A 13,208-nucleotide genomic window follows, 5' to 3' on the forward strand; every position below is an offset into this window, starting at 1 on the left:
ATTTATGCTGGGATAGTTATTTGACTTCCTAAGCCTCGTTTCCACCTTCTAAATAACAAGAATGCTCCAGGACTAATAGTCTCTAGGCTTCTTTGGAAACAGGCAAGGACGGACCACGACAACTGTCTGTAATCACCATAGCCTGTTTACTATCAGACTGCCACAAAGAGCCCTGTGGACTAACTGTCCCCGGCCTAAGAGTTTTGTTTAAAGATATTGAAGGCTTCATATTTATTCTGAGGTAGAAAATGTGCATCTGTAAACAGCTAATTGCAACAAGTTGACCTTCACAGGCTGATCCCAGAAAACCTTTAATCCCGCAGTGTCTGCTGCGATACTTCTTTCTCTGCCTTTTCCCTCTGCTCATTGTTAACAAATGTGGGGCAGGGCTAAGCAAAGTTCCAAAATTGGATGCATATGCTTCAGTTAATCCTGTGAGTGTTCAGTCCTTACTGTTCTGTATCTTTAATCTAGTCCAACAGTCTAGTCATTGTTGCTAAGCAAAGACAAATTATGTCAGTTGTTTTCAAAACTATTATTTCCTGAGCTCTGGAGGCTGCCTATAAATCTTAAATATGACATAAGGTGGATATTTTTAGTTTGCTTTACATATTATTTACTTATCTGTAAACTGAGGATGGCAACACATGCCTCACCCATGGTGGACTTGTAATAGGCACAAATCCCTAATTAGTAGCCACACATACACGCATACATACTAACTCTCGATATTAGCAGAACGGAATTAAAGTCAGTTACAATATAGAAAAGTTTATACTTTTAAAAATCTCTTTAAATTTAGCAGGTTATTAAGTGCACTAGTGACACTTTGAATTAACAACCTCATTTTTTACAAGTGAAGTTGGAAGATAAGTTTTTATGACTGCAACCATATTCATAAAGAGTACAACATCCGGCCTATGGGAGACTGAGATTACATTTTATGTTTGTACTATAGAATCGAGTTTCTTTCTTAGATATGGACATGATTTCAACATTTTGGCAGAGATGCAAGCTCCCCACACTGCACACAGCCAGGTTTTACTCTTCGGCATATTTTTATTGCATTTCATTCTAGTGAAAGACTCATCACATGATTCCCTGATGCACTCTGAGGCATGGAAATGATGTCATGCCTATAAGGGGCTGCCCTGCTGCCCTCTGGTCCCGGACATTGTGCCACCCAAGGCTGCAAACATCTTCTGTCCTTCGAACCATAATTAATTTTCTATAGTGCTTCAAATAATATATTCAACTCCTCACTTTTAATTACAATTCCTTTTCTTGCTCCAAATTTAAATTATGTTCTGAAAGCACTTTTGTCAATTGCTTTTTCATCTGAGAAATATAATTATGATCTAAATTTTGTTAGTGTCAGATTCATACTTCTCAATAATAAAATTGTGAATAGAAATGAACAAAGACTCTTCTATACATTGAAAACATCTCATTCTGTAAGTGGAATAATTCCAGAATGCACTGATATGCATAAGTTTCCTTGTTTCCCAAAGAACAAATGCCTTTCCTGGGCAGTTTCTAATGGGTTCACATACTATAAATTAATTACTGGGAGTCTGAGTTTAAAGGAAAAAAAGTGAGAACCTCAATTAACACTCTGAAAGTCTTTGCACTCACTCTAGATAACAATCACTTATACACTGCAAGTAGCTGGCTGTTCATGGACCAAAACAAAGAATTCAAAAGGCAGCCTGTCAGTAAATCTCTGACAACACAAAACAAAAAAGGAGGATATAAATAGAGGACCATTTTGTAGTGAAAAAAAATATGTACATACAAGATAGTCAGGCTAGATATACAGTTACTTTCTCTTAGTTCAATGAGAAGACAGGTTTGTACTAATAGTGTTTGGACAAGATATCATGTCTACATCTTGTCCTCTGAATAACTACTACGAAGACAAAAAAAAAAAAAAAAGTTAAGACACACACCTGGGTTTTTGTGTATCTTGGGTTATCCTTCAAAGGAAATGTGTTTAGAGGTGATACTTTCAGCACTAGCCTCTGGAGATTTGGTGCTCTCTGCAGAAGGTTCTAGTGCCTTCTCCCTGGCTTCCTATGTATCAAAGGGCAGTGAGTGACTGCAACCATGTGGTACCCTGCAGTTTTTGCTTGGTGAGATTCGGATCCCAGCTGCAGGTCTCAGAGGCAGCAAATCCCTCCAGGGAGTGTCTTCTCTCCAAACAGTCTTATATTGCTTATTATTTTTCCAACAATTTTCTAAAAAATGTCTTCCCTAAACCTCCACTTTCTCCTTCAAATATAGTGCATGGCTTTACTCCCCTGACCAAATCCTGAATGACACATACTATTTTTGCATTATAGACAAGAGGACACCCTGAAGCATTGTGACACTGAAAGTAATAAACAGCTCATAAGAGCTTGGCAGAAGTTAGGCCTGCCTTCGTGATCACTGGCCTCTTAGCTATTGAAGTTGCTCACTGGACACCAGGATTGCTGTGCAGTCAGAGTGATTACGCAGAAGCCAGGGAGGAGCAGACAGAGCGAAGCATGAATATCTGTTTCAATATTATTTGTGACTTATGGATCAAACCAGTACCTAAGGTCAGCATGGCACTGTGCCCAGAGAGCCAGGGAGAGCCCTGGAGACCTGAGAGGCTGGCAGCCGAGGCAGTGCACCGTCAGCTCTGTGGGCGAGGGAGTGCTGCTGCTTGTCTTCAGCAGAAGGAGCGTCCTTTCCCACGCTACAACGTCATGAACTCTGGAGCAGACAGCCTGACTGCCTGGCTTTGGGTCACCTCCAGTTGAGGATGGGAGGAGGCACGTACGGCTGGTTAAGGGCAATCAGCCACTGCCCTGGGCCTTTTGGAGTCTTCGGGGACATTCACACAGGGGCTCATGCAGAGCCACTATGGAAATAAGAGTGCCACCTGGAGACCTTATAGAATTCACTATTTTTAGGACTTTTCTTATGCTGCTTTTATGGAAATATTCGATAATGAATAGATACATATTTAAGCAGTGTTCTACTTTTTGAACCTTCCCAAAATTTGTTCAGAACTGTTAGAAAAATCAGAGTGATAGTGACTAAGGAGATAACATGATACACCCAAGAAATGAATCTTGGCAGGAGACAGACATAGACTTGAATTCTTTTTGACTCAATTATTAATTGTGTGGGTTGAGGAAGGGTCCAAAAGGTCTCCACACCTAAGGTTCCTGGTGTGAAGAATGAGAACCACACACATTTCTAGAGGTGTATGAAATGCAGCCACTTAGTAAAACTTGCACATAGACATTTGGCGGATGATCATGCACATTTTTCTTCTCATTTTACTGCCCGTCCTACCCTGATTTGCAAAAAAAGTACTTTTATGAAATTCCAAAGTAAGGAACTGGGACCATTCATAACACCTGTTTACAGAGCTGTATATGACTTCAACTTTACATTAGAATGGGGGTATGGAGGCAGAAGGTCTAGTAGAGTGGAGATCCAAAAATTCTTAGAAGCATGTTCTGAAAATAAAAGAAAGCTTTCAGATAATCACTTATTTGCACATATTCTATTTGTATACCAAGGTGATAGTTGTATTAGAATAATATATTTATCAATAAAATATGTATTTTCTCTTAGATATTTTATATTTCAATATTTCTGGCAATGTCATGCTAAAAAGACATTGTTCTCTTCATTGATTAATGGCCAGCCAAGAAGTTCATGTTGAGATAAAAATAACTTATCCGATTTGGATTCAGGTCATGAAATCTTAAAGTTTCTTCAAATAGGCAAATCCCTTAATGATCTGCATGGTTTTTCAACAGGCTCAGCCAATTAAAAAGATGACGAGATGCATCAGAATTTCTACTAGAAGTGGGAGATGACAACTGTACACAGGTCGGGTTACTTTGCTGCTTCAGTCCCCGCCTTGGAGCAGAAGTCGGGAAGTCCCGCTGATGCGCACACCTCGCTGGCGTCAAGCGAGGTAAGAAGCTCCGTCTTCCTGCCAGGAAGCTTGAGGAGACAGCTGCTGAGTTTGTCAGCTGGAAGCAACTGGCCCGCAAGCTAGGGCGAGGAAACGGCCTGGAAGAGAAACTGCAGCGCTAGCTAGGAGCCAGTCGGGCTGTAAACTCCGAGTGGCCTGAGAAAGGCAGGATCCTTTGTATGCTGTAATTGAGCCGACTGTTCCTCCGGTGTCAGTCTGAACGTTTAATTATCCCATGAGGGCAACTCTACGACCCTCGGAAACTTCTCGTCTGTGGCATGTCGTGCGTGAGTGCACCAAGCGCTGGGTCAGCTTGCTTCCCGCTAGCGCCGTCCGTCTGGGCCTCTAACCAGGGCTGTTCACGCCCATAAGCCACGTGTATTACAGTGCAGCTCCGGAAGACTCCATATTTCATGTCAAACGTCTCATTGGAAGGATTACGGTCACATTTCCCTAACAACACACCTCATGCTTCAGAAGCCTTTATGTAACGTCTCCACTTATTACACATTCCAAAGGTGAAGAGCAATTTTAAAGGCTTTGTATTTCTCATTATGTTTATTTTCTTATCCACTTACCATGACCCGACGATATTTCAGTTTCATGAATAGTGAAGGCAGATTTCAAGGAACATCAGAGTTATGATAGCATCTTCAGCTTGACATTCATAGAAAAATTTGAAAGTACACGCATGGCTGGTTTTCTCCTGAACCGCACTTAATTTAAACTTCCCTCTTCAGTTTTCCCTGAGGTGTCTGCTATATTTGACGTATCTTCAGTTTCCATAAACTGTTTACACCTGCTGGATATTAAGGGCATTCCATCCTCAGAATAATTTGAGGAACTGATTTGAATGCAGATAAAGTAAAAGCGAGGCAGTGGAATCAGAAAGGCACAGGATTTTACAAGAGAAATAAGCACTGGAGTTGTATTTTCTATTCTCTCACCCCAGAGACCGAAGGTCAAGACCTTTGTAAAGTCCTATAGTTAGTGTGAGAAACCAGTCCAGACCTGAAAACTCTCAATTTTGGGATGAGCACTTCTCCCATAATTCTATGTCACCAAATAAAGGATGTTAAAAAATTTATTTATTATTTATTTATTTATTCATTTTGGGGGCTGGCTCAGGCTGCCTTAAGGGCGGGTCTGGTAAGGCATGCGGAGCTGGGGATTGAACCATGGTATCCTGTGCCTGACTGCATTTGCATGAGCAGGCACTTAAACACCTGAGCTAAGCAGCAGGTCCCCAAAAGTTGAGAAATATTTCACCAAATAAATAGAGCCCACACTTATTGGTACTTGCTATGCCAAGCTACCATGTGCAAATAACGTAAACTAGTGTACTAGACCTCAAAATAGCAATGACTTTAATCAGTGTTCTTTTCATTGCAGTTTATTTCAAATGCACTGAATCAGAACCTGGCTGTCCTATTACAAACCCACTCTTAAAGCCCTATGATATCCCCACTGCCATTTGTGTATCTACCTCCTTCAGCTTCTTATACAATCATCCCATGGCCTAGGAACTAATCAGGTGCCTGGAAAGTTGGGTAGGCCTGAACTGCCCGAACCCCACTCTTTCCTGAAATAGTGCAGGGTGTACAACAAGAGATGACAGCCTTTTTGCGTCCCAGCACTCAGAGCTATGACCTCCTTTCTCTTTCTTTCTTTTCTTTCCCTCTATTTTAAGAAAGGATCTACACAGTGTTCAGGGTCTCTCTACTAGATCAGACTTGCAGCGATCCGTCTGTTTGTAGCCTCCCTTGATCTGTGATTACAGGCCTGCACCACCACACCCAGTCTCAATCGCTGTCTCATTGTGCCCCCGGGGATGGGGCTGGCACGGCAGGCCTAGGGATCAAACCCCCAGCCCCTGCGCCTGCTTGCAGGCGCTTTAATCTGCTGAGCTATTTGGCCGGCCCTGAACTCATTTCTATTAAAGTAATGAGTGTCCTTTTTAGAGGTGGATGAACAGGTGTCAGCATCCGCGCTCACCTAGGGGCCACAGAGGGGAGCACTGGAGTCCCGGGATGCACACGTGCTCCTCCTATGCACTCCTCTCGGGGCCGGAAACCAGGATTCCTGTGGAGTATCCCTCTTTGGAACAGTAAAAACAAAAAATCTAAAGCAAAGAGGAAAACCAAAGAAGGATGGGGCCACAACTTAAAAGCCAATTGAGTCAGAGCAAGTGGAGTTTTTATGGTTGGGAGCACCTGCAAGACTGTTGCTGTTGGTGTCTACTGCAGTTCTTTTGTGCTACCCAGGTAGCTTTATTCTAAGAGTAGAGCCGTGTGGTATCAAATGGATACATCAATACAATCACTTCTAATGTCCCTTGACTTTCCATTTTAAGCAATATCCTCAAGCCATTTCCCTCTAGACTATTCTGTCAGCCAACTCAAGGGATGCTGCTATCTGACCAAAAAAGACACATTCATTCTGTTCGATGAACAGAAGAGAAAATTTATAGTACTGTCACATATGTGCATGAAACTGGATCTTAATATTTTCAGTGAGAAGGAAGAGAATGTGAGCCTCTTACAACTTTTGAAAAAGGACGAACACATATACCATACCAAGCAGGCACCTATCTGAATGAGGAAGTGAGTAGAACACTTCCAAGTATTTGCTGTGCTCAGAAAGCACTACATTTTTCTTCTGGTCTAGATTTTCAGGGCAATTTATAAATTTCTCAAGAAATTTAGTCGCTTTTATTTATAGATTTCCTTTTCCTTTGGTCCATAATGCTAATAACTATATTTATTTTGTAATAACTTTCTTTTTAAACATTTACCACCAAATGTAATTAGTCCACTTAAAAGATTATATGCATTTTCAAAGGATAAAAATCTGGCAACTTGATTTGGAAATAATTCTGAAAGACTATTCAATTTATATTCTAAAAACAATTTCAAAAAAGAGCTTCTAAATTAAGGACTCTTATCCGAGACAACCAGAATAATGTTGAAGCAGATGTATAATGCACACTTGTCATCATATGTTGGCCGAAAATTCAGTTGGATCAGATGCTTCTGCACCTATGAATGCCAGCTCCCACATTGGCCTGCAGGCCACACTTCTCACAGACGTTCTGAGAACTGGCTCACCTCCGTGACCACTTCGTCTGAGAGAAGGTCCTCCCCTCAGTAGGAGAGGGGTTGCTCATCTCGGTGACCCACTACACCTTTCTGTTTGATGACCTAATCAGCCACTCACCAGCAGTTCTTTCTGGCCAGTCTTACTTGGTGTTATATAACCAAGTAAAGAACCTTCCTTTCTTTCTTTCTTTCTTTCTTTCTTTCTTTCTTTCTTTCTTTTTTTTTTTTTTTTTTTTTGAACCAGGGATTGAACTCAGGCCCTTGCGCTTGCCAGGCAAGTGCTTATTCCACTGAGCCATCTCCCCAGCCCCCAAAACGTTGATTTCTTGCATGGGCACCACTCTCGCTGTGTTGTACCTGCTCTTAACGGAAGACCTTCTCATAACTTCCTCTGAACTTGTGAAGATCCTATCTCTGTCTCATTTTCTGTGAAAGATCATTTGGCCTAAATATCAGAAAATTTGTGAAGCCTTGCAGTTTTGTCTTTGGCAACTCTTCTTATGAAGGCTTCTTATGAAGTGCTGCTAACTGAGGTCACTTAAATATGGGAAGGCAGCACTGGGAGGTAGCCCTGAAACGCATCTTCCATTAAGTAATTACTCTTATATCTTGTCTCTGATTTTCACTTTATTCACTTTGCATAGAACAGTTCTAGACTTCAGCTTCATTGATCTTCTCTTTCACTTGGTGTACACTGGCATTTCTGCTGAGTTCAAATCAATTTAAGATATTTCTTAATAAAACCATCTCACTAAATGATACGTATAGTGCTTGGGAGCAAGTTTCATTTTAACCATCTCCCATGTCATTTTGAAAATTTCAAAACTGGCCCCAAAGTCCTTTACCATGTCATGTGGCACTACAGGGAAAAGCATCTAAGATTTCTATCTGTGCTCATACCTTCTGCAAAGATTAATCACTGTCTCTAATATATAATGTCAAAGAGAAAGGACAAGAAGGCTGGGGAGATGACTCAGTGGTCTATGCACCTGCCTGGCAAGCACAAGGACTGGGTTCAATCCCAGGTACCACATGCCAGGCTGCCATGCTAGCCGCTGAAACCAGGCATGGTGGCGCACACCTGGAATCCCAGCACTGGGGAGGCTGAGACAGGAGGATCGCTATGAGTCCAAGGTGCATAGTGAGACCCTGGACCAAATAAACAAATAAAAGATTTGTTTTTTAAAAAAGAAGAAAGAACAAGAACTTCATCCACTGATTGGAGTGATTACTTTCTTCGTTTTTAAGAGCATAGCCAGGCTAATTACAGTTGATTGGACTCAAATTAAATATATGTAATCATTACACTAAGTAGAATATTAAAACCAAAATAAACTTTATTCTTACTCTTGAAAACCTTACACAGTAATCCAATATTTGTCAGTATTGTTTCTAGGAATTTTCCCCGACCTACTCCAGGGGTAATGAATGCTGCCTTAGCTTCATGCACCTAGCATGTGGTGACGAGACTGCCCTGGGTAGTCTCTGAGCAAAAGCTGCTACCAGAGCTTCCGCAGCTGCCCTCTGCATGCTGCGAGCCTTGTGCTCCGTGTACCGTGGGGAGCGTCCTCATCGCTGTACTATACTATGAGTGTAGCCCTCTGTGGAGTACTAGAGTCGCCCTTTCCCCCATTATTCTGTATCACATTCTAGGACCCAACAGTACTGCCTCCTAGTCATTTCTTCATTTTTATCTGAGGTTCAATTGCATAAAAAATCTTAAATAGTACGAAATCTTAACAGTAGGAAATAGGTTCACAGTGTCCATTTCACAGCAGTCGCTTTCCCTTCTTAGTATATGCCTTCTGGAAATCTTTGTTTGCCCAGTACTAGTTACACAATTAGCAAGAGAAAGCCACACGCTCCAGCGCAAATTCAGATCTTCAGTGACTCATCATGGGGTTGGCCTGTTGTGGTCTACAGAACATATCAAGAGCCACTTCTCAAGGGTCTTTTCTTTGTGATCTGCTTTAAGGCATGATGAAGTGATTTCAGCAAACGCCGTGTGTGTGTGTGTGTGTGTGTGTGTGTGTGTGTCTGTCTGTCTGTCTGTCTGTGTTTGCCTGTGCATCACATGTCACTCATTCAATGCACAATAATTCCATCTCTATGACTGAGAGTTCATTCCTTATCTAGATATATGTTTTTTAAAAGAATTTTTTTTTTTTTTAAAGAAATAGGTGCTGAGCTCCTCTTTGGGGAAGCAGCGAAGCCAAATGCGGCTGCACCTTGCTGACTGTAAATGAATGCCCGCAGAGGCTGTATCATGTGCCGGGAAAGCCCACAGGAGACCTAGGCTAAGGACCTCTCTCACCTGAGGAGCTTAGAACGGAGCCAGACACGTCCTGCAGTGTGCATCCGGGACTCACGCTGCTCTAAGCGCCGCTGACCGCACCAACTTTCTCTGGCCCTCACCAGCCCGGCGCCCAGACTTGACTCCTTGCTTCTAGTTGTAGTCAGTGGCAGAGAAGTAATATCAAATAGCTGGCAGAACTGCTTTTTCTTTTTTGTGGAAAAGATTAGTCCTTTTTCACATATATTTTTAAAAAAATGTATTTAGGACACAGCGTACAGGGTCTACAGGGTCCTACTATGTAGATTGGACTTGGAGTGATCCTCTTCTTTTCAGCCTCCCAAGTGCTGGGATTACAGGCGCATGACACCACGCCCAGACTCAATCGCTATCTCAGTGCGCCCCTGGGGCGGGGCGGGGCAGGCACAGCACACCGGGGATCCAACCCCGCCCGGCAGCTGTGCTCCCCTGAAGCAGGCGCTTTAGTCCGCTAAGCTATCTGGCCGGCCCATCACATAATTTTAAATGAACTACAGTTTCGCTTCTATGAAGTTAAGAAAGACTCGTTCCCGGCACCAGAGCCATTGTGGGAGGGAACAGTACACATTAATGCATGCTTGCATGGGGACACGGTCCGCTCCTCCAGAACACATTTTCCTTTTATCGTGCTGATTTCATGAGAATCAAAAAGAGTATTTTCACCTAGGAGAATGTGTAAAAGGTATGATTCCACACTCAGTACCAAGAGATCACGCTGGATCTAATTTAAGTTTCTAAGCCATGATGGTAGGACGTTTCATACTATACACACGTTTCTATGGCATACTCTGAAAACATCTGAACACTTCATTAAAAGATACGCTGAGTGAAGATCGTAGATTGGCCCGTTCTAACTCATTAGTATAAGACTGGGTTTTAAGAGTATAAATCAGAACCATCTCTACTTCAAAATTTTCTCACAGTTACTCACTGATAAAGCACTGTTAGAGAATGGTGCCATTGAAACTGGCTATTAGGAGTGCTGGCTGAAAAAATAACCCAAAGAATAATTGTTTCATCATAATATTCAGATTCATTGAGTTTCTAATTATCTTCTGTACAGGAGCTATTCAAGGACTTATAATTGAATTTATGTCCTTCTTCCAAAATCACATCTTAAAACTCTATGTTTGCTCCTATTTCTAGATATTTTACCTTCTTATTTATTTTCCCTTCACAGTCCTTCTTTGGTACTCAAAAGAAATGCTTTGTTTAAAAAGGTAATTAATTAATGCAAAATTTGCTCCTATTATCTACATATTTAATTGCGATTTTCTTATTTATGTCGTTTTCCTTAGCAAGGACTACAAGTATTCTTTAGTGTCAGCCTCTTATCAATTTCCCTCAGCTTTAAAACATAATAAAGTGCCTGGATTCTTTATTTAGTATTTCAGATCTCCTTTCTTTCATGTCACAAAAGATAAATTCACACAGCCTCACTGACAACATCACAGCTTTGAAAATGTGTCCACGCGTTACCTTATAAATAGTTCAGTCCTTTCCTTTTCATTCATCTTCCCATGCCCATCACTGGGATTGCAAGCTCATAAGTTTAAGAGTGCACGTTTCTCAACTCTTCAGCAAGAGTCCAAAAGTCTATTCCTTTTCTGAGCACACACAGCAAGAGCTATCATTTTGACCAACAAGTTGGCAACTGGCAAGCTTTCTCATTTTGGAATACCTAGTAGTGGTGCTGTGACATTTTCATTTTGATGAACATTTAGTAACAATATGGCTGATAATCCATCCCTTTTCTTCTTCTTCTTCTTCTTTTTTTTTTTTTTTTTTTTTTTTTTTTTTTTTGCGGTACCAGGGATTGAACTCAGGACCCTGCATTTGCCAGGCAAGCATTTATTCTACTGAGTCATCTCCCTGGACCCCTAATCATTCTTTCTACAATGTGTGCTGGTTGAAAGGTTGGGTGTTTACCCATCCATCACGCCTCTGTGGGTGTTTTCACTACTTCAGTACATTCACCCATATATTTTATTTACGTAGTACTGGTGATTCAACTCTAGATATCAAAAATCTTTGTTGGTTGTTTGTTTTGCTTGTTTCATTTTCCCCAGCCAAGTTTTTTTCCTTTAATATTAAGCCTCCAGAGTCCATAGCTTTGAATTTATTAAAGTTTGGAACTAATGCAGAAGGAACACAGACCATCCCCACAGACCAGCCTTTCAGTGAGTAGAAAGTGTCTGGCTTCTCCCTTAAAGAAAATTGAATTTGAGAAAAGTCCTTCATTTGTCCTAAAGTTAACAGAGGACTCTCAAATCAGGTAAAAATAGGCACTAAGAATTTTATTTGTGCTTTTTCTTCATTTTGCCAATTCCTCTCTTAAGGGAAAATCAGAAAGGGAGGCCCGCGGGTTTCCGTGGGCTGCGCGTGAGACCTGTGCTCCAGCCTGCAGCAGCATCCCCCGCCCCCGCGGACGTGTCCTCTGCACTGGGGAGAGGACAGCTCCTATGCTGCAGAGCAAAAAGGAGTCTCCAGTGTAGGTTCTCTTTCTGAAACAGCTGCTTCAACTAAGAAATTGAGCTTGCTTTCTCCTGCCAGCTGTTGTGGAGTTCAACCTCAATCGATTCACTCTGAATCACCAAAGTCCAGACTAGGAGTTCTACGTCTTCATACTAACTTGAGAAGTGTTAAGTTAGAGCTTTATAGCCTGAAAGGCACCAGTTTCTTCTGTCCACAACTTTGTCACAAACCACATAAACACAGGGGAAAGCATTTGCATTTAAAATTTCTCTACTTCAAATCCACTTTCTTTTTCAAATGTCCACCCCACAACAATCAGCAGGATTTAACCTTTCTTTTAAACAATGGCTGCAACGCTGTGTGTTTCTCTACTATCACAGGGAGAAAATGTTGTCCCCCATCGTACTCACACGGCACGGTGCGGAGGTAGAGGTTGTCTCGAATGATTTGCTGGAGTTCGTGGTCCACAGACCCCTTCTGAAATCGTAAGTTGAGGTAGTGACGAAGATCTTTATCAACGATTCCTCCTAGAACAATAACATTTCTTAGTGAAGGATTTTGGAAAATACATCAAGAATATCATTTGACTTTGTTATGAAAATTCTCATGAGCTTACTGGAAAAGATACTGAAAAAAATTGTTCTTTTGACTTTCTGGAATATTTATTGTTTTAATAATAAAACAAAACAGATGACTTTTACTGAAATAATCATTGCCTATCTGGTCCTTCATGTTCAGTGCTGAGCATGTATTCTTTTTTGTTGTTGTTTCTGTTTCATTCTTTGTTTTTGATAAAGGGTCTTTTTACGCACCTCAGACTCCTAATGATCCTCCTGTCTCAGCCTCCCCAGCACTGGGATTACAGGCATGTACCACCACACCCAGTTTCAGTGGCCCACACGCAGCATGGGACCTGCAGCACACGCAGTATTGGTGGCTGGACTCGGGACCTTGCGCTTGCCAGGCAGGCGCTTTGACCGCCGAGTTACCTCTCCAGCCCTGCATGTATTCTTGAATATATTCTTCGTGTTGAGTGAAAACTATGGTAAAATTTATATGTTCAAATATAATAATTGAAATCACATAATGTAGCACACTGCAGGGCAAAAAGACTCTTTGCTTGTTTATTCATTTCCGTATTCATGTCCCTTCCTCTCGCAGTCCCTGGCCGCTGCTGTTCTGGTCTTTCTTTAGATTTGATTACTCTAGGTTCCACGTCTAAGTGAATCGCATAATATCTGCCTTCTGTGATGCTAGTTAGCATAATGCCTTCAAGATTTTCACATTGTAAAGTAGTACTATGGATTTAAATAAGTAGGATTATACAAAACTTTAAAAAACT

The 13,208-nt window shown here is 41.5% G+C and overlaps 1 protein-coding gene across 3 annotated transcripts in view; it reads right to left on the reverse strand.

Annotated features, from left to right (window-relative positions):
- Magi2 (membrane associated guanylate kinase, WW and PDZ domain containing 2) overlaps positions 1-13,208 on the reverse strand; it is a 1,451,928-nt gene that overhangs the window by 1,027,630 nt on the left and 411,090 nt on the right. For all 3 annotated transcript variants that reach the window (XM_023724303.1, XM_023724304.1, XM_004639270.2), the window contains exon 2: positions 12,277-12,393. In XM_023724303.1, coding sequence (XP_023580071.1) covers positions 12,277-12,393 — 117 coding nt within the window. The remainder of the gene's footprint in view (positions 1-12,276; positions 12,394-13,208) is intronic.

Source organism: Octodon degus, unplaced genomic scaffold, assembly GCF_000260255.1.
Source record: "Octodon degus isolate 3935 unplaced genomic scaffold, OctDeg1.0 scaffold00108, whole genome shotgun sequence".
Taxonomy (NCBI): Eukaryota; Metazoa; Chordata; class Mammalia; order Rodentia; family Octodontidae; genus Octodon; species Octodon degus.